Source organism: Apteryx mantelli, chromosome 1 (genome assembly GCF_036417845.1).
Source record: "Apteryx mantelli isolate bAptMan1 chromosome 1, bAptMan1.hap1, whole genome shotgun sequence".
In the NCBI taxonomy this organism is placed as follows: Eukaryota; Metazoa; Chordata; class Aves; order Apterygiformes; family Apterygidae; genus Apteryx; species Apteryx mantelli.
In genome coordinates, this window is record NC_089978.1 from 5,126,955 (window position 1) to 5,149,032 (window position 22,078).

The window sequence follows — 22,078 nt, forward strand, 5'->3', positions numbered from 1 at the left end:
TTACTTTTTATTTGTACTTCAGCAGGGACAAAAAAACCCAGAACCCTATTGTGTTAGGCACTGCTCGGACAAAGCAAAAAGAGGCTTCCTGCCATGAGCAATTTACAGAGTGATTATAAGATGACACAGCAGGGAATGGATAAAACCAGCAGGAAATTATGATAAAAGCTGGTTGTCTTGGTCACAGAGGTAAGTCAAAGCCATAACCTCAGCCTCAGCCCTTGGCATTTCAAAATGAAAACTGGAGCATGCATGAGCCTGAATGCAGACTCCAGTCCCTGGAATTAAAGTGATTTCTTAGTCTACAGCTCTGTATGCAGAGGGTGAAAACTTCTGCATCTGTGTTTATTTGGTGGTTAGAGCCTATGAGGGAAAGGAAATGGAAGAAAGGATGAAGGAGTAGAAATTTTAGGAAACATATGCTTTTTTTTATATTTCCAGTAATCAAAGCACACAGCAGATCAGAAATCCACAGAAAATTTCATGTGATTTGGAGAAGTGAACATTTCGTGAACATTGCCACTTTGGGCATAAACTTCAGGAGAGTGTTTTGTGAGCATGTTTGCAGCCTCTAACTGGAGAGAAACTCTGCAGTAAAGTAAAGAGAATCAAGGCTGCTTCAGTGATAATGTTTCCTTTCTTCTAATGAGCATTATTATTCAGGATTAGAGGAAAAACTCAGCTTTCATGACATATCACTGCTGCTATATGACTCAGAGCTCCATATTTTCCTGCTGTTAAAACAAGAAACTTCAGCTTCCACTATATCTAAATCTGGCTACTGCTAGCATGGCTTGACTCAGGTTCAAGGACAGACCAGACAAATTCATCGAAGAGAAATCACTGGGAGAAATCACAGAATCTACACCTAGCTCAGAAACCCCAGGTGTACACTAGGAGAAAGTATCGTAAATGCTTGTTGCGTTCCCAGCCTTCCCCAGACATCCACTGTCAGTCACAGGAGACTGGACTAGTTTGAACTTTGGTCTAACACATTAAATCATCCCTATATTCACTTCTTAGGCCCATAAGTCACTGTCAGCTCATAAGGAATTGTTTACAAGGAGTGTTACTTACCAATAAGAGCGTGATGTACATGAACAGGATTGCAGCCACAATCAGAAGAACAACAGACCAGAGAAACCAGAAGCCTAGGTTTCCATAGTTATACCTAAAAATCAACAAATTTTATAAAATCTAAATAATTAATTTTGATAAAAGAATCCCCAAAAGTATACCTTTGGAGCACAATTCCTTGGAAGGGCTAGAAGAGTTTTGGGGGTGTTTTTGAGCACTTCATGATCTAATTCTGGATTGATCCAACAAAATATTCCTAGCTCTGATGGGCACAGACTATTGGAACCTAAATCACATTGCTCTGAATATCACTGTGTTTTTGTATGAGGCACAAGCATCAGGTCAGTTCAGCCTTGCCTTTGCAGCCAACTGCCACAGATTGCTGTGGATGAGTTGATGTGCTTTTTGGAACATGGAGCTGCCTGTTCCCACCCGTATCAATAGCAGTGCTGGCTAATAGCACCGCTAGTGACTTTAATAATGCTTGTGTTACTTTAGCACATGGGCTGGAGGAAAACAACAGCCCTGTTTCTTGAAATCTCGAACCTTTCAAAGTAATAAAACAGAGAGGGAGGAAGAGCCTACTTTGGTATGTATAACAGTGGTCAAAAGACTCAGTTTCCCAAATCCAAATGAATGCATTAAGCACCAGACTGAGACTGTGCCGGGGCAGTAAAACACAGGGCCAAACTGATGGCCTTGCTCCAGAGAGCTCACAATCTAATTATAAAAGACGGCAGCTTGCTGCAGACAAGGCAGCATGAGGAATCGGTAAGATGGTGCAGCTCAGGCTGACAGCCTCCGTTGTCTGCCTGCCGTCAGCCTGAACACTGGCAAGTTGTTGTGTAGGGCACCACACGAAGAGGATTCGAGGTAGGTTTTTAAGGAGCATGAATTGTCAACGCCAGAAAGCTGGAGGCACTGCAGAGGCATAGTGCAAGCTGAGAGAGGCATGCTGCACTGTTATGGACCCAAAGGCTCACTAAGAATGAATAACCTTATAATACCTTTCCTCTCAGTAATAGTTGAGCTCTTTAGATGGCAACTAATTTTAGGGGTTGATTTGCATAACTGTTATTGTCTGTATTGCAGGAGGAAAGGATCTGTATAAATCCTTGATGGTTATTCCGCAGTTCCTAGACTGGGAACATGCAAATCTCTTTGCACTGAAATAGCTGTTGCAATGCCTCCAACGCCAACCACTAAGTTTTTATAGAGGGAGCAGAAAAACTCAGAGAAAGAAAGGAAAGAGTCCCTTTCATTTCATCTTCCTAATTTTCCTTCTTCTACTGCCCTCCTTATAGGCTGAGAAGTCTCTGGCCCTCACAGTGACTGTTCAACTGGAGCTTAAAGCCTTGGCTTTGAGAGGAGAGCAGCCTCTGAGCTTATGGCAAACGACCAGCATCCAGAACATTTCTGTTCCGTCCCTGGCAGAAAACATTCCCTGTTCTGACCACAGACAAGTTGTTTCATCATCCTGTCCCTTGGTTCCCCATCTGACAAGCAGACACCATATCGCTTTTGCCTTGTCAGGGCAAGACTAAGCCACAGTGTAGATTCCCCAGTTATCAGTGGACCCATTGCAGCCAGCATGGCATCCAAACTAATTAATCCTTTGAGGAACCAGTGTTAATCAGCCAGGGCCTAGAAGGGGTCTAGGGTGGTGAAGCTGCTTCGAGACTTGAGTGACTCTGGCTCGTGCTATGGAGAGGTGTCATCTGATTTTCGCACTGTGTAGGAGGACGGTGAGGTTGGGCGTGCTCTACATGTGCATGGGGATGATCAGAATGGGGTCTCCAGGCTTGTCCAGGGGCTCTGAAGTACTTTTGTATGACAAGAAACAAAATGTTTACACTGGAAATCTGGACCTTCCCACCAAAATACTCCTGAAAACACGGAAGTGATGCTACAGGGAAGCTGAAGACCATCAGAGAAGAAGCAGTGGAGTTGCAGAAATGAAAGAGATGGGCAAAAATAGGAAAGGCAGGTCAGCGGTATTTGGCTCGGGAGGGGGCAGGAGAGGATCTTTTGGCTGGGTCATTGGGAAGGTGGCAGCACATTTCAGTTTCCACAGCTTTCTTCTGCATCCTTTACAATTTTTCTCACAAATTCACATTTACACCTCTAAACTGTAGCCAAGCAAAGGGCAGACCCTCAACACCTCTGAAATCACTGGACATTCAATTTGCTTGCTCTAACCAAGAATTTAAGGAGCCATATCTTCAGCTCATGACTGAACTGCCCTGCTGCAGTACATCACTTAGTGTGTCACTGAGGCTCCCCTCTTCCCACTGCAATCCCTAAGCCAGCTGATCCCGGGGACCTGCCTGGGGAATCTCATTAAAACACAAGGAGCAGGAGAGAAGGCAAACATGGTACTTACCAGTCAAAGTTATTGTAGTCATTTTTCGCTTCGCCCCACATGTACAGAAAGACCAGAGAAAAGCAGAATGCTCCAACAAGCAATGGGAAAAACAAGCATTCCCGCTGGAGAGGGAGAGAAAGGCCAAGTGGTTAGAGCTTTATTTGCCCAAAATGAATCAGAGCAAACAGCAGGCACTAATTAGTTTTAGGCCGTTCACAAAATACTTGGCTTAGTGCTGGACTCTCTGAAGCAGAGGTGGAGAGGACTTCCCACCCAGTCCGCTGCAATGTTCTCAGATGCATTCCCAGCAGTGTTTATTTTCAGGGAAAGCAGATACTGTGACTTCACAGATGAACAGAGTTTTAACCACCTCACGTGAGAGGGAATTGCACTAAGCAGCAGACCTCTTTATCTGCAATTTTTTCCTGCACACTTAGCCTAAATTTTCCTTCCTTAATTTGATCCTATGACATTCAGGCATTTCACTGACTTGGTAGAGTTTCTTGTTTGGTGCAAGGCGCTTTCCTGCTGCCACACATATTTTTTACCTGCATGGTGATACTACCTAGGGAGGTCACAAACTGAGCCTGCCACGGAAACATTGTGAGAGCCATACATCACGCGCTTAGAGTCAAAATCTAACGAACTAACAGATCTCAGCACTGTCCAAACAAAGTTAGGCAGGGCTGCCCACAACATCAACCACTTGTCAGCTTGACTTGTCTGACTTGTCCCAGTATAGAATTCAACGTCTTTGCTGATTTTGAGCTAATTTACCGTCTTGCAGCAGCATTTCCCAGGCTCAGTCCTTCTGCGCTGGTACCGCTTCCACCGGCAGCTGTAGAAGCCAGCCAGGCAGGAGATGAAGGGCTGATGCTCATACCTCTGTAGCAAGCGCCGACGTACCACCTTCAGCTTCCCAAACTTGATCCTCTTGAGGCTGGTGGCACTGGCATCCATCTGAGTGGGTTTATCTCATTTTCCTCCTGAAAAAAGACCACAAGTTTTATGGGGAGACTGTAACGCTCCTTTCCTTGTGGGTAGGCTTTTCCGATCAGAAAAAGCGGAAAATTCCCAAAAGGATGCTGAAAGCAGCAGGAAGGATGCTGAGGACACTCACCTAATTTTACCCACTTAATGCTGAGAGATCTGAAGGAGAAATACATTGCAAGCCCCCTTAGCAGCTGGTGGTGAGCAGCGGGTGCTCCTGGTTATGACTGAGGTGCTCTGAATCACCTCTGAAGGAGCCTCTCTGTCTCTTTGACTATACAGGGAGCTCTGGGAAATGAAATCATTAACTCAAGCACTCCATGCAGACTCTCAAAGATATATCAGATGAACCTGAGCTAGACTTAGGCGTGGGAATTAATTCCGTATCACCGTGACCTGTCTGCAAACTGCTACCAGTTTAACTAGCTCATGTAGGAAAGGGAATAAAACTATACCAGTACACAGCACTGTTATCCTGACATAACTGCAGCACCGCCAAGATTGATTGCTTAAAAAAAAAATTATTTCCTGACTGAAATAGCTTTACTGGCACAGTTTTTCAAGGGTAGAAAGAGTAGCTATAAAGATGCACACATGGGAGATCTGTTACTAATTGGGACTTTAAACAAAGAACTTGCTGGTAAACTGCAATTGATGTGGTTATCAGCAAAGCAAATAGTACAGGGGGTTGCGCCAGCGAAAAGCAGTTCACACGACAGGGCATTTTAAGTCCACACGGAAAGAATTAGGAAAAAATCTTGTGTTGGCATACAAAGGAGCACAATTGTCCAGCACTTCTTTAGAGTACAAAGATAGCCACAGACACTTTTTTATTGCTTTACAAAGTACCACAGTGTCCCTAAGTCCATACCGGCCATGTCCAAATCAAGGAATGTCTGCTGTGAAGTCCCAGCTTAGGAGTCCAATTTCCTTAATTTATGTGAGATAGCAATAGCCATTCAAAACAAGAGTGAATGATTTGCTGCACTATACGCCTGGATGAAACACACATGTAAACTGCTTGCAAATAACTCAGAGCCCTGGGTGTCTTTGCAGAAATTATTAGATAAACCACTTGCAAATTGACACTTAAAAAAAAACAAAAAAAACTATGATCAGTTTGCAGAAGGTGAAAATAAAACAGAAAGGCAAGAATGCAAACAATTTTTCTCATGCCCACTATGCTTCCCAAACGTCCCAGCCTAGCTGCAGCTGGGGTGTAAATGAGGGTGGCTTGCAATGAAACAAAAAGAGCAGGCAATTCTGACCTCTGCTAATTAAATAGTGCCAAAGCATGCCATGCCATCCTGAAGCAGATGTGTCTGCCCATCCGGGACAGTTACAGGAAATCATATACACTTGGATATGGCGGGGTGAAGCCACCGCTAAAAGTTTAGCAGTATCGGATAAGGCACCACCAGGTCATCCAAGTGTAAAAATTTGATCCCAAAGTGGTGTAGCAACATGATTACCCTGCTCTCGAATTACCCAAAGCACAGATACTGGGGGTGTCCTGGCATTATGCCACCGGCAGCAAGTGGTGCAGACGATAGCTGACCAGGCTATCTTTATCAGCTGGCCTAAAGCATAAAGCCAGCGATTAATTACCAAGTTACGCCATATCTTTGGAATATATTTGAACTAAAACAGTGTCATGTGCCATGTGGCTGCAGTATTTGTTACCCCTGTGAGGATCCCTAAATGCAGATCTTCAGTATTACTGAACCAGAGGATCATTTCTTCCTCAGCCCTTATTGAGGGTTGCATCCTTCTCCTTTGGCAATAGATGTTTAAGACACTGCATCAAAACCAGCAGTTTTGCTGGCAGAGGACCACAAGATTTGTTACATGTGCTCCTGGTATGGGAATGAGGCTCACAAATGAATATTTACCCTAAGTGCATAGGATCTGACAGAGTCATGAAAACCAGAGCTTAAAGACACCTCAAAACGCTGTCTGCTCCATCTGGCCGGCTACTGCAGCATGTCAGATATCAAATCTAGATGTTAGTCTAGTCCCCTCATAACAACGTCAGTGATGGAGATCCCACCAGCTCCTGAGACAGGCTGTTCCAGTCTGAACTAGCACTATCATTAGAAAAGTTTTTCCCAATGTTTAGCCTCTTGTGGTACAGTTGAAGTCCATTACTTCATGCCCTGCTCATGGTGGATATAGAGAAGAGCACAGACCTTTCTTCGGGTATGTATTTCACAATTGTTTGGATGTCTCTCCCTCAGCCTCGCCTAGACTAAACAGCCCCAGTTTTTCTAGTCTTGCCTTGTCATTCATGTTTTCTCGGCCATCCTCGTGCGGGATTCCACGGTCACCTGCTATTCATGATTCACCTTGTATTTCCCATGGTTTTTGGAGTGTGGTGGCCAGAACAGGACATGGTCAACAACCTACAGTCTCTCTAGGTCCAGGGCAGGCCTGTGTACCTATAGCAGAGGCAAGTCTATGCTTGCAGAATCCAGTTTCTCTCATGTATCAAACTCAGTATCTGGCCTCTGTCATGCGATCTTTAAACACATCACAACCATGAACGAATGATTCACTACCAGTGACAAGGAATGGGCATTTTCAGCTTTATACATTAGAGCACTTAAGAACATCTCTACTTTTAAGACTTTCATGAACTCCTACCTTAGTCCTTCCACACAAGCCATCTCTGTCAAGCCCAGGAGTTGTTGGGGAAAGGGCCCATCACTGCAGGGGAGGATGGGGAGAGAAAAAGAGGGGGACACAGCCTCACTTGCCCGACTGCCTCCACCAATCCCTGGCCCTACCGGAAAGATCAGGCTGGCTGAAGAAGAGAGAAAATCTTCATGTCCAACGTCCCCCTGAGTCCCCGCTGACTCCCTTCTCCAAGATATTTAACAGTATCACAGTAATGAGCTGCTTCATAACATCATTCTGCTATCAATATCACAAGAGATTCAAATACCATCACCTGTCCTCTGCTCTGGCCTCTGGATTTTGCCAGCATAGGGTCCACTCATCCCTCTTCCTCTGTCCTGCCCCTTCTCTTTCTCTGCCCAGAGACCTTTTCCTCCTCTCCCAGGCCCCAACAGACAGAGCTACGTGGCCCAGCTTCTCCTCTGTGTCTTTCAAAGGGCCAAAGCATCCCGCAAAGGCAATAAACCTAGACTGAACTTTCATCTCTTTAAGCATAGACACTTTCTGGCATAGGTCCACTCAAGTAAATGGAGATATATCACCCCACACGAGACAATCTGGACTGCAAAGGAGATACATAGCTCTCCCGGGCCAATTACTCTTAGCTAGCTCAGTGATTCCAGGCTGAAGTTACAAAGTGTTGTTACCTCAGGAGCATTTCATTAGCCTGGGGTCTTGAAGGCTGTTTCCATCAGGAGGAGAGAGAGAGGATGGCGCCCTGAAGCTCTTTGATGCAATGCGGTATCGGCACTTATAGAGGATGGTGTCACAAACAGCAGAAGTAAGCCACTTCGATCATGGTGCAAACTTTCTAAGACAGAGCTCTGCCAGACACTCTAAGCATTTTGCAAAATTGCTTAACCAGTGATATCAAGGAGATGCTTTCTGACCAGCCTCTAATGGCCTGCCTTTCCCCGCACCCCCTGTGCCACCTTCTGCACTGGTCCTCCTGTCAGGAAGGGGATCTCCCCAAATACTCCCCAGACTACTGCTTCCAAACCCCATTAAAAATTCTTCTCCATCACGATCTTCCTAAACACTTCAGAAGAGGGACTGACGCCACTGCTTACCTGCCTGACATCCACTTGTTTGTCTTCTGCCTTGAAGCAGCAAAGAGGAACCTGTGCCAACAGAGCACCCAGTACAGCAGGTCCCACGCAGTTATCCTGGGAGCAGACTACCAGGAAGAGCAAAATGACCATTGCCCTCTGATCCGCTTCATTTATGGCACCAAAAGTGAAACTACCTACACCTCTGGCATCTATATTTAACACAGTTTTAACTGTAATGTTACAGATGGATAAAGTGAACTGAGACTCAATGAGAGCTGCCAAAAAGACCTTGCTGCTAAGCTAAGCTACGCTGTTGGGAACTTCTTTAAGGACCATCTGGCTAGTGTCAGGCCTGTGTCATGAGGAGACATACAGCAGAAATCCCTTTTAGGGGTGACAAGCCTTGCGTGAAGATCAGGAAGACAAAGGCAAACTCAAGTGCAGTCGGAAAGGTCCTGCTCAGCTCAAAATGCATCCAAAACTCCAGCCTCCCCTTTCTCTTCCCTCTCTGTGTCCTTCCAGACAAGCAACCCACCTTCCCTTTTACCTCTGCACCTTTTCCCAGGTTCCTGCCCTCAGGTGCACCTCCACGTGGTCAGATTAATTTAATGAAAGCTCCTTCCTTATGCCTCTGCCATCCTTCAGGTTCTCCATGATCCTCCATCCCACAACTTCATCCTGGCTCATAAATTTCCAGCCTCTTCTACACAAATGGTCACTGCTACAGCTATGGTGGGGCATTCAGAAGCCATAAGGACCTCTCTTCCAAGGTCTGGCCACATCTGCCATGCCTCAGACCACACCAAACTTTAAAGCATTTGAATTCACAAGCATCTGGTCCTAACAAAGAGAATATCCCAGCTTCTGGACCCAGCAGCCACATAAGGGACAAACAACATTGCAACATATGGTAAGTGGTAGGTCCAAAAGACAGGAGGTCTGTGTTGGGATTTGGAGCAGTTTAGCCATCACTGGGACATAGCAAGAGGCTCAATCACAGTGCTTGCATCTAGATTTAAATCCAAAGCAAAATGCTCCTAAAGCTTAGAGGTTGCTTGCAATTCATGCCCATGTCCGCTAGGCAAGGGTAAACAGACAGAGAAGGGAGAGGGAAAAGCCTGAATCCATTCGCTCAGAAAAACACAGGAGCAAAGAGCAAGCAGGAAAAAATACATAGGTAGAAGAGCAAAGTTTAGGACTCCTTGGTAAGTGAGCCATGAAAGCAATAACACGTTTCTTGGCTCCACAAGCCCAAGAGGCCTCAGGTCTTTCCCTGGCAAACAGAGACTTTGTTTGCTCACAGATAAGAGTCCTCTTAATTGCAGGCAATTGAACAGGACTGTTCATTTCCCACTGTTTGACAGTGAGTGACGAAAAGTATGACAAATAGCCCCAGGGGGATGGCGGAGAAAGGAGCGGGAGAGAAAAAACATATTCAGCTGCACAGCCTAAATGCAGAAGGTACTGCAAATGGAGCACACTTGAGAAGCATGTACACAAGCAAGGTGAAAGACTGTCCTTCTCTTTTTCGGTGCAGTGTGGAGCTGGGGCATTCAGCTTTTACGGGGTAAACAGGTACAAAGAGATGCCTGATTTGGCATTGCCCCGTGGCTTTCTCCTTGGGGCTTTTGGCATTGCCCTATAGCTTTCTCTTTGGGGCTTTCAAGTCCATGCTCTCTTCCTTTCCTTTCTCCTGCCGCAACCCAGCTTCCTCCAACAAAAAATCCTACAATACATGGGCAGGTGAGTAAAGGGGTCTTTCCAGCCATTACAAACACACTTCCCAGTCAGCTGCAAGGAGAGCTTTGGAAAGAAAAACGCATGGGTATAAGCAGGGGACATAGAGATACTTAATTCTCAGCACCTCAGCACAGCAAGCCCACCCTGCAAAGCAGAAAAATCAACACCCTGGCGTGCTGCTGGTTTGTCTCTACGCTCCTTGGCAAGGAACATGAGAGCAGCAAGGCACTGCTCTTTTTTTCTCAAAAAGTGAGCTAACGTTACTACAACTCTTAGATCAAGCCATTGCTGTAGGCTGCACACAGACCTCACCACCAAGCTGGAAAAGCTCAGCAAAGAGCATCCTCTAAACTGGCATCTCTATCCTACAGAGTCTGCCCTGCCCCATCCTCCTCCTCCCAAGGCTTTGTCTGCGCTCGCTTGAGCTGCAAGGTGCAAAGTTGCCCACTGGAATGGAAATCGTCTGCATTTGTAGAGATGCATCAGCCACAAACAGCCAGGGGCACCAAAGGCAGAGGAAATAAGTTCAGCACTGCACTGGAGTCACATGATTAAAACATGTGAATTAAAACTCAAGGATCTGGATCACAGCCTAGAATTGCTCTTATTTCACCATCATCTGTTTTCAGTTTCTCTTTGAGGAATTGAAGTGGTTTAGCACTGAAAATGAAGAAGGCTCATATAAAACAGATAGACATAACCTCCCTATGATATGGAATATGCTCTGCACGCTTTCCTTCCCCTGGCAGATGATGTGATAACTTATCACAAAGACTTCCAACAGTTTATTTTTAAGCCCTAATTACACCTTACTTCTGTGTTGGATCCCAGGGAATAAGCACAGCTAGAGATGAACATGTGCAAAGTACATCTTGTGAACTGATTAGTTGTTGACTTTGAGGCAGAAGGTCACAACAACTAGTGCAAATAAATGATAGAGCTTAGCACAGGAAATAAAGAATGAACGTGGAAGTAGAAGAGGTTAATGAGGAAAAGCAGCTTCTGCTATTGCAGGCACAGTATTTCTTCATTTCATTTTTTCTAGGACATCTCCAACATGCAAAGGCTGTAGTTTTCATGGCTACGGTGAGGTTTTCACAAAGGTTAATGCCCAATATTTTGTAATATGTGGCCACATTTTGAACAGACACAAATAATCAAAGCCCATTTCAAACAAATTAACCTACAAATAGAACCAAAATCTTGTATCCATTAGGGTGACACGATGATTTACTCCTATCACAGAGAAGTCTTTGCACTAAAGTCTAAGGGTTAACACGTCCAGCACGAGCTTGTGCTTCAAACGGATGGCATGGCCTGCTCAAAATTGAACTCCAGTATCTAGCGAGAGCAAGATTCACCTGTAGATGCATGAAATGTTAATGGCATGATTTTCTGATGCAACTAATCAATTTTGTGTGGTCAATTTGTCAAGCCCTTAAAGAATCCCTGTTTCAGAGGACGATGGCTCTTCTCTGCCAAGCTGTGATGCTGACTTAGTAACGCTGCTCCCAGCCCCAAGCTAGCTCAGTTCAAGCTTCTCACACATATCTCCATGTGCTGAAGCAAGATGCCACCTTCATATCCACAAACAGGCCAGGTCTGGGACTGCATTTGGCCCTGAGGACATGGGATTTACTGGCTTTGAAGGTGTTAAGACTCAACGGAGTTTGACTGATGCCCTGTGCACAGGACAAGATGAATTGGGGAAGAGTTGACTTCACATTAGTCACAGTGGTGTGTTCAGGGCAGAAACTCAAAGCAAGAGGCCACTGAAAGAGGCCAGGCTGTATGCCAGTCTCATCTGGACATTATGCTCCTGCCATAATCACAGACACAAAATTTGCTGGGAAGCAGAGCTGCCTGTCCGAAGAGTCCTTCCCCTGAGCACCTCTGCAAGGTGAAGCCTCTTTAGGAAAGGGGAAGGAGTTTCAGACAAGATTCATGGAGGACCAGCCAGTCCTCCATGAAGCCTGCTGATACGTCTCCCTTGCATTAGACCTTGGCAATATCTCAGCTGTTCATAAAGGCTGCCCTGATCCTCCAGGGAACAGAAGGACGCTTCCACAGGCGGCTTCATCCAGTCTGTCTTGGACACGTCCCCGAACGAGCTGAACTGTGCCCTGGGATCCCCTGGTGGGCTCAGAGATGGTCACGGCGGACGCCTAAGTGCTTCTTCCCCACCGCTGCCAAAAGGGGGGCTGCAGGCAACCAGCCCTGGCCTTGCGGCTGTCCCCATCTAAACAGGGACAGGCTAATCTCACTCTGAGGGGGCTATTTGAGCCGAGCAATTCCAGAGAGGCATCAAACGGATGCTCCAAAGTTGCACCAAATTTTTGCACGTATCCCTCTTTTCACTAGCTCTTTTCTCCAAAAAAGCTGTTTGGTCTCAGCTGTTCTGTAATGCTTCAAGGTTCCTCTCGATAATCCCTCAGGTTTGGGACATATTTCTCCCCCGCGATATCCGGTCCCTGGGGATGACTCCTAACGCGACGTCAGCGGCGGGGGCCTCATTTAATCATAAGCGTAATCACTGGATCGCTGGAAATCACAGCCGCTCCTCTTCCTCGGAGCGCTTTGCCGACTGCGTTAACAGGCGCCTCCGGAGGAAACTACCGCCTGAGGCTCGGCGCGCTGGTGGCGGATCGACCGATGCACTCGCAGCGGCACATGGGCGCGGGCGAGGGGCAAGCACCGCGCGGCCAAGGGCAGCTCGGGCGCCATGGCAGGTTTCCCTGCCGAGAGCGAAATGACGGTTTCGACTAAAGCCAAGGAATAGTAGCTTAAAAAAAAAAAGGGGAGGGGGAAGAAAAAGAAGGGGGAGGGGGGAGACTTTTCACAAATGCCCACCTGCCCTGCCGCCCTTCTGGAAGGTTCCACCCCCCCCTCCTGCCTTCTGGAAGGTTCCACCCCCTCCTTTCAGGAAGGTTCCACACCCTTCCTGCCTTCTGGAAGCTTCCGCCCCCTCCTTTCAGGAAGGTTCCACCCCCTTCCTGCCTTCTGGAAGCTTCCGCCCCCTCCTTTCAGGAAGGTTCCACCCCCCTTCCTGCCTTCTGGAAGCTTCCGCCCCCTCCTTTCAGGAAGGTTCCACCCCCCTTCCTGCCTTCTGGAAGCTTCCGCCCCCTCCTTTCAGGAAGGTTCCACCCCCCTTCCTGCCTTCTGAAAGCTTCCGCCCCCTCCTTTCAGGAAGGTTCCACCCCCCTTCCTGCCTTCTGGAAGCTTCCGCACCCTCCTTTCAGGAAGGTTCCACCCCTCTTCCTGCCTTCTGGAAGCTTCCGCCCCCTCCTTTCAGGAAGGTTCCACCCCCCTTCCTGCCTTCTGGAAGCTTCAACCTCCCCCTTTGAGGAAGGTTCCACCCCCCCTTCCCGCCTTCTGGAAGCTTCCACCCCATCTTCCTTCCTTCCAGAGCGTCCCCCACCCCCCACCCCACCTTCCTTCAGGAAATTCCCACCTGCCAAAAACCAAACCAAAATGGCCAAGCTCCCCGGGCCGGTGTGGTGTTTCCAGCCGCAGAAGAGCAGCCCGGCCCCTCGCCGCAACGCCGGGGGGGCTTGCGAGGAGCCTCCCGCCGCCTCCGAGGCCACCACCGCGGGCGGGAAGAGCCGCGGCGGCCGTGAGGCGCCGGGCGGAGGCGAGGCCGCGCTCGTCACCCGGGGCCGCGCTTGGCACGCTCACGCAGCTCCCGAGGGCCCGGCGCGACGCGCGGCGGAGGGGCCCTGCCCCCTCGGGGGGCTTTCGAGCGCTTCGCTTCGCCCTTCCCACGCGCCTCCCCCCACGCCGGGCGGGATGCGCTCCTCGGGGAGCAGAGCCGCAGGGAAACGCGGCCGCTGCCGGGACGGCGAGCAACAGGCGGGAGAGGCAAAGTGAAGAGGTTTTGTTGTTGTTTTTTCTCTTTTTCCGTTTTATTTGCATTACTGTAATTATACCAGGAAAACATTTTAAGAAAAAAAAGCTATATCAGCTTTACTGATGATAAGGAGGGAGAGAGAATTCTGGCTGAGGGATAGATAGCAAGGCAGTCCTAAAACCTGGCCTGAGCACATCAGATTTTTATACTTCCATGCCTTTTTCCGTAGATTCCCGTGCAATAAAACGTGAATAGGGACGCAGAAGGGTCTGAAAAATTCTGGAACATCAGAAATCTCAAGAAAGGCACCTGTTCTCCTATATGAAGTTGCTACTTATGTCTCGGAGTATATGTTTTTCAGGAATTATTACTTTCCTGTTATACATTTGTGCTGCTCCCAGTGTGAGCAAGCTGTGAGAGGGTCCGCGGTCACGATCCCGGCACATACGGCACTTTCACAGAATAGCCCGGCATGAAAACGCGACGTGGAAAAAAGCTGGAGCAGGTGACTATCAGCAGGGGAGGGATTGACCCCAAAAAAAGAGCAATCGCTTCCTTACGAGCAGATGTCATTTTATAAATTGCCGAGGAGGGAGGAAGAATTACACACTACAGAAAACAAAGCTGGGCTACCTAAGGGGAAAATCTGGGCTGAGATCCCAGGTTTTCGTGTGTTTGAGAAGTCCACTTGCAGCAAGCACGAGGATCGCACCACTTTCCAGACTGCTTCTTCAGGCTTTTTGCTCGCAGTCAGAAGAAAGCTGAAGGACCGAGCAATTCCCAGCCGAACAGCCGGAGGCTTGCACGTGACGCTGGGGTACACAACCAGGGATATCCCGGCTGGGACAGAAGGCATTTGTGTGCTTAAATCGAGAAGGGAGTGCTGCTGCTTGGTGTCAAAGCTTCCGGAGGGCAGAAGCAAAGCTTTTTTGTCCTGCAGCGCCGACGGCGGCTGTGAAAGGCTTGCTGAGTTTCAGGGAGAGCTGGGTGCTCAGCCACCATTCACGCTTTTGGAAACTCCTCCCCGGCCGAGTCACTGAGCCGCTGCAGGACACGAAAGTGTGCTGCGGAGCGTTCGTGTTTGAGGGATGCCCGCAGCATGCAGCAAGAGCACTGCGGGGCTGGGCGAGCAGCCTGGACCTGCTGTGCGCCCCTGCAGATGTGATGCATCGGCTCCGTGTCGTGCCTGGGGTAAGAGGACCCTGCAGAGGTTATTAGCTGCTTTGGCAAGCCTAGTCTGCTTCTTTCTAAAGTTACCTCCACGTTTCCTAGACCGGGGCTATCTTTGAAGCTCCCTAAATGGGACACTTTCCCCCACTAAATGTGGAGGACAGTCTCATGAGCTATGGGAGCCTGGGGCCAGTCTCCTGTTCTACAATGCACCAGTCTCATGGTGGGCTGAGAGACATTCACCACTTGGTCTTTCCTGCAGACTTCACAGCACCTTCTGGAGGTGTTCAAGGTCATGGTTGTCTCTTTGCAGAGGGGGGAACTGAGGCATGGAGAGCAATACAGCTTGCCCTGGTCAACCACTAGGAGAGCAGCAAAAGCGCTATGTAATTAAATTAGAGATAAATACATTACAGTGTAGAAGTTGCTGAGGTGTAAGGGTTACAAGGACCACACATAACTGACAGATAAAAGCAGAAAACTCTCTGAAAATGTGAACGCTTCCTTTCATCACCCAGCAAAGCAATTATGTGTGTCAGTAGTTGTCTGGCCTCAACCGTTGATCACTGTCTCCAATACTCCAGCTTTCTCTGTCACACATAGGGTGCGCAGGCTCTGGGGCAGGCATCCAGGAATGCCAGGTTTGACGATGCTGTCTGCAATGGCAACCAAAAAGCAGCCCAATATGGTTGATGGACAAACAGCATCACCTTTGGGATGACCAGCGAAATCTAAGGGCCTCCTCATGCCTGTAGGCATGGTAGGGTCAATCCAGAGCTCCTATGAGATGGCTTGGCCCTTCAGCAGTTGTCTTCTCCTGCACTCTCATTTCGGTTGCAAGCTACCACAGTGGCCAGCCCCCAGAAGCGCCACAAAATGGCTATACACGCACAGAAATGAGTGCAACACACACTATCAACCCTCGTGATGTCAGGCCCACGAGCAGTGCCTTGCCTCTATTTTTGATCCTGAGCTCCTTCACATAGCTTAGTTATAACCCATAAGCTTGGGTTGCAGCACTGCTTAGCTCAGTCTTGAGATCTCACCTATGAGGAAGACTGGCCTTTTGGGGAAGCTGGAGTCCATCCTCTGTGCCATATAGATGGGCAGAGGCAGAAATCAGCCCCTGAACAGTGTCAGGAACAGCTTCTTACACAACCTTCCAGCTGTTTCCAAGGAGGAGACCTTCTACCCACCCATCCACCCAGCCAGGTGTTGGTCCCAGCTGCAGGGCAGCAGCTCACAGCAGAGATGTCTGTGTCCATGTGTCATTTTGCTCACCTGAACAGTGAATTGGGAGCATCAATGAGTTCACATCTCCAAGTTCAGGCCTGGACCAAGCCTGAAATGGAGAGAGCATAGCTGGTCTGATACGAAGCTCTGCTCCACAGTCTTCATCGCCAATAGCCACGGTCACCAGGAAAAGCCAGGGGTTTAGCCCTCGCCTCGCTCGTGGCTGTGAACATCACTGCATGCAGTGGCCTTCCCCTGTGGCTGCCTGCATGCAGCAGTGCTCAGATTTGAACCACCACAGCACGTGGAGCACAAACCCAGGCTTTGTCTCTGGGTGGCCCAGCTTTCTAAGAAGTTGCTCTCCCAGCATTGAAAAGCAACTGTGGGGAGGCAAAAAGTGCTTCCATGGCTCATAGTTTGCCGAGTGCCTGGGGAAGAGGAGGAGGAGGAATAAATCCCTTGCAAAAAGAGCTCAGAAAAGGGGAGAAATTTTCTTTGAAGATAAATCCTATTTTGTGCAGTTCAGCACGTCCTGGCTCAGCTCCCTCTCTGCTCCTGTGAATTCCTAAGCGGCTCTTTGTGTCCTGCTGCTAAGGAGAGATGATGAGATTGGGAAGCAGCGTGGGGGACCCTCCCCAGCCCCACAGCCCTGGCCCCTACCCCACCAAGGGCAGCACTCAGCCAAGAGCACCATCTCCAAGGGAAGACTTTGTCCATCAGCCAGAAGGGGGGGGGGGGGGGAAGAGATTTGCAGATCACATACCTCCGCCCGGCAGCTCTGCAGAGAGCTATTCAGCCTGGACAAAGGACAGGGGCCCTGAACAGTCACCACTGTGAAGCCCCCATCGCTGGCCCTCCCCCCAGCTGCGGGTGTTAAAGTTCAGGCCTCAGAGCAAAATACTCTTGCAATGAGAGGAAGAAAAACGGACGAAGGGTGCATTCCATGCTGCCAGCCAAAAATTTCTCTTCCTAGTTCTCTACAGTACCCAAATGTATCCAGGGCTGGCCCATTTTCATATCACAAAAATGCAGTTTTGCCCTTTCCCAGAGTGAAACACTTCCTAACTAATTAAACATTATTATATTTCTGCATAAGTCATCTCAGAGAAGTTTTGAACTAACTTAAGAATGGAAGGATAGCCTGACACCCAGGATCCATATTTAAGTCACCTGTCCTGCCACCAGCCTACCAAGGCACCTGAGCCAAGTCACTCAGAGCCTCAGTTTCCCCTTTGTAAAATAGGGCAGCCCTTTCTCTTCATTAACATTAGTTTCCTCTACCATTTTCCATGAGGAGGGACACATCAAAAGCACAATGAAAGCAGCAGATGAGGACTGTACACCTCACTGGATTTTCATCTGTCCTCTGAATGACGCATATACTGGTGTGAGCCACAGGACCTGCACAGCAAGGCAGGAAGCTCTGCAGGTTTCATTGCATGGGCATCACCCCATGCAGGCAAATCTCCTTGCGTGTGCAGGAGACCAGCAGACCTTCACAACGCCCAGGACGCACCAGCACAGTCAGCGCTGCTGGATCAGCACCCAGCCACAGTTAAAGAGCTTGTTATGATTGTTTTAATTCCTTCCTTGGTCTTACTGGAAGAGGAGGGTTGGACTCATCTCCACCTTTGAGTATTCAACCTGAGCTCCTGGTACAGTCAGTGAAGAGAAATGGGCATGATCCAGCTCATCCAAGACGTCTAAAGCAAGACAACATGAATTGCCCCTGCAGATGCCCAGGGTGCTGGGGCATGAATCCAGCCCAAAATGAAGGGAAGTTCATCACTCAAACCCAGTGAGCCCAACTCAGCCCTGTGACCTTTTCAGTTCACCTCTGAGGAGCATCTGTATCGTGGGTTTCACAAACTGCCTTGATACAGCAGCAGCCCTTGGGCCCCAAAGCTCACAGCTGCCTGGAAGGCTCTCCCATAGAAAAGCTCAGACCAGGTAGATCTCAGTTAATGGGATTAAAAAAAAAAAAAAAAAAAGTATTTCCCAGGACCTCTGCAGGCTCTGGAAGAGCCAGGTGCTGTCCGAACACATGAAGGACCTCATCCCTGCTCAGTTTTGCCCTGCCCATTTTAGCTCCCCCAATGCTGGGAGCCAGCCCTGGACGTCTGTGCCCAGGCTGAGGTGTGAGAGCTCTACAGTTACTGGTAGCAAGGACAAATACGCATCAGCTCGAGGCCAGGAGCCAGCACGCAGCCTCTTGCAGGCAGCTGGCATCCCAGCGTGCTTCTCACTCCCACTGCCACCGCCCCCACTCCTGATCTCCCTCCGCCCTGTGCCTGCTGGTTTCTCATGGTCCTCACCCCCTCATACAATAACAACAAGTCCTCAGGACAAACCCCCACAGGTATAAGACAGGTGCGCTCTGCCACCATTAGAGAGGTGACATGCAGCCACCCCAGCTGAAGAGGTGTCCCTGGGCAGCCATCTCGCAAACCACCATCCACCCATCTGTTGGACAGGACCGGGTAGCAATCGGTGGGGCTCTTGCTGTACTCCCGTCCCAGACTGACTCTCCTAACACTAAAACTGGTGGCACTTCCACCCAGATTATAATGTTTTATGGATCTTTGTTAAATCCCCTCTTATCTGCAGATATCATTTCTCTTCCTTCCAGCCCACCAAGCACCTCTGTATGAAAGGGGGTTTCTGCCACATGCATCTCACCCCAAGCTTTGCAGTGACAGAGACAGATGTGGCTGCTTGTTGTCACCCAAGCAGCAGCATGGAGAGCCCAAGGCCAATCACTATTTAAGGGTTGTCTCCCCACTTTGCTGTGGGTCTATCCCAGTAAAGTGCCCTGCTTCAGTTCCTCCTCCAAGACAGAGGTGCTCTCCTGGTGCCGGAAGAAGTATCCTGCTCCTGTACAAAGAGCAGCCACAGAAATTCACCATGAGTGGTTGAATGAAGCAGTCATGAGGACCACATATGGTCCCACATGGTCCCACAGTTGAGGCCACGTGGAAGGTACCAACAGGCTGACCTACAGCAGTAGTTTCCAATGCTATATGACCTCATTCTCACAAAATGGCCAAAAACCCATCCCCAAAATCACCACTCCCTGTAAAGTGCAGAGGAGGGTGGGATAGGCTCAGCCTGGTAGCAGGTTGCCGATTAGCAATGGGGAGGGAAAGAAGATGTTGGAGCAGTATGGTGCTAAGATGGGAGCTTGGACAGCCTAAGGGAAGCAGAAGGAAAAAAGTGTTGGTATCATTCACCTGCATTTTGTGCAAAAAATACTTTTTCCCCAGCCAAAATGTCTTTAAACTTTGCAGAGAAATGGAGCATTTATGAGAGAGCCTTGACGACCCCATAGAACTTTTCTGTCCATTTTAAGGCATGAATCAATTAAAGCAATCACAGAGCAAAGGTTAATCAGTAGCAAGTACATCTTAAGAAATAAGTAGCCTTTTAAAAAGCAATTGCTCTTGCCAATTTTTCCCCTTTCCTTTTATAAAGTGTCTTTTATTTCTCCGATTCTGGAGACTTTCCAAAATAAGTTCAGTGATTAAGAGCAGCTGCCAAAAGGGCTGGACTGAATCATGCGGCAGCAGCCAGGGCTGCAGGAGCAGAGAGGACTGAACCTGTTACTTGTTACGGAGCCCTTTGCTGGCCCCCCGCTGGGACCGAAGCCCAGCGGTGCTTGGTGCTGTACAAACTTACCAGGGATTGAAAACTTTCCAGGGGCTTACAGCCTAATGAGAGCAGATGGAGGCTGGAGAAACAAAGAATTGCTCACAGTTGCACTAGAGAATGGAGGAAATGAGGCAGAGACTAAGGAAGAGGCTGACTCAAAGGCATCTCTACATAAGCAATTAGACTCCGTCCTGAACGTGCAGGCATACGGCAAGGACTCAGGCTGCTGCCGTGCTGTGCCCTGGGCGCAGATCTGTTCTTCCTCTTATTGCAGCCCACCAGCAGAGTTCACATCACAGCCGCCTCCACGGGCAGCAGCCCCAGCACTGCCTCTGCCTGGCAGTCAGATGCTTTCTCCGGAGATCCTCTGCTCATTCACAGGCATATGTGTTCTCCCCACCCAGCTTGGCCTTATCTCCCTGGTTGCTACTCCAGGTGAGCTACAGAGCACCCTGTCGTGGTGAACAACTAAAGAAAAGAACTGCCATGCTGTGACGGCCCCAAGAGCCTTCCCTTGGCACAAGACGTGCAGAAGAGGAGTGCCAGGAAAGGGTTCCTCATCGATCTCTTGTTACAGCATGGCACGCACTCGCACAGACTACAACTGACCAACCACCAGAAAGGGCCTGGGCCAGCAGGTTGGAGAGTCCTTCCTGACTCTGAGCACAGGTCCTCCTCAAGCTTAACCCAGCGTCTTCCCTGGGGACACCACAAAGACTTGCAAGGAAAATGTACGGCAGCAGAGCAGGACATCCCCTGCAGTGTGACCAGTAAGAGACCAGAGACCTGGCCGTGAAGCAGTGAATCTGTTCAACCCTCCAAAGCATCACTCTTTCTTCTCCCCTCCCTCTCGCTGCAGAAGACAAGCAAGGGTTGAAACGCAGCAAACACTGAGGTCCTGCTAGTAGGGAGAGTCATAGGGAGCATGAGCCAAGGGCCACCCTCCGTGGGCAGGGGAGTCTCGTCAGATGCCAACCCATCAGCAACGAAAAGGCAGCCAGCAGTGGCTCCTCCTGGAATGCTGCTGGGAGAGCAGGGGCCTAGCGTGTGAAGAATGAGGTGAGGATGTGATGACAAGCAGATGAGCGCCTGCAGGCAGTCTGCTCAGCTCCCTCTCATGAGGTGTCTGGACCTTGAACAGAGGTTGCAACATGGAGACCAAGCTTCTGCTGCTCTCAGAGATCAGCCTAGCGTGGAGGGATGGTCCAGGATGCTGTGGGCAGAGGCCAATGTCACAGAACTTGTCTCCAGGCTGCTGTACCCACGTTGGCTCCTTTCCCTTCCATCTGGTGAGAGACAGAGCCCAGAGAATCTTCCCAACTTCTTATCCTACCTGGTCTTTTAAAAAACAGGGGGAGTCCCTGACTCACTGCACAACGCAGGGGTCTCTGGGGCAGTCCTATAAGCCAGACCACAGCTGGTCACTCCAAGCTGAGATACAGACCTCCTGCCTCAAAATAACGCAAGACTGTACTCCAGGTTGGGCAGACCGAAGCCAAGCTGTTGCTGCGCACACGGCATTGCAGTTTGCACGGAGCAACCGTTACAGAGGTTCTTCCAGCCACGATCCCGTCCCTGTGCAAAGCCACTGAGGTGGGGCTTTGCACCAGAGCAGGATTTGCCTGCTTTACTCCTCACTGCGAGGAGACAGGAGCACGTGCGCTGAGTTACTGCATCTCAGCTGAGGGGCAGTAATTGCTGAAGCCATTTGCATGGAACCGCGAATGCTTGTCTGAAAAAGGGCTACCAAGAAAATGAAGTGCGCGCTGGCAAAGGGCCATGAGCTTAAAAAAGGAACTTATAGTTTGGCTGATATTTTACCACACTAAGCACCGCTGTACAATAACTGCTTGCACAGAGGCACTTTCTAAACTGCAGATAATCTCACAAGTTATCACCAAATTTGTGTGTTTAAAGACCTGCATTTTCATCACAGAAAATGATCTGCAAACCTCGAAAGACACCAGTCATCTCCTTAGTCCTAAAGTCATGGCATGAGAAAGTTACAGGACTGGTCGTGAAACCCAACTTTTATTTTTCTGCAGAGTTTCCAAATTGCACTGGAAATCTTGCACACCTTTTAAACATTGCAATAGCGAGGTTGGAAAGGAAGTGACAGCTTTGGCTCATTTCACATTCAGAACAATTTTTTAATTAAAATCCAACTGGTCTCATGGTACACTACATTTTTTGTTAAATGTAGCTAAAAAGCTTTGAGCAGCTGTAGGAAATCATTTCCATTCTCTCTTGCCCTTCCACCTAGTGTCACGTGCGTGAGGA

The 22,078-nt window shown here is 48.9% G+C and overlaps 1 protein-coding gene across 1 annotated transcript in view; it reads right to left on the reverse strand.

The window, feature by feature from the left end:
• The window catches only part of GDPD4 (glycerophosphodiester phosphodiesterase domain containing 4), a 44,473-nt gene that overhangs the window by 21,172 nt on the left and 1,223 nt on the right, over positions 1 to 22,078 (reverse strand). The window contains exons 2-4 of the mRNA XM_067289608.1: positions 4,220 to 4,428; positions 3,461 to 3,564; positions 1,078 to 1,171 (exon numbers count right to left, since the gene is read on the reverse strand). Coding sequence (XP_067145709.1) covers positions 1,078 to 1,171; positions 3,461 to 3,564; positions 4,220 to 4,402 — 381 coding nt within the window. The 5' untranslated portion in view covers positions 4,403 to 4,428. The remainder of the gene's footprint in view (positions 1 to 1,077; positions 1,172 to 3,460; positions 3,565 to 4,219; positions 4,429 to 22,078) is intronic.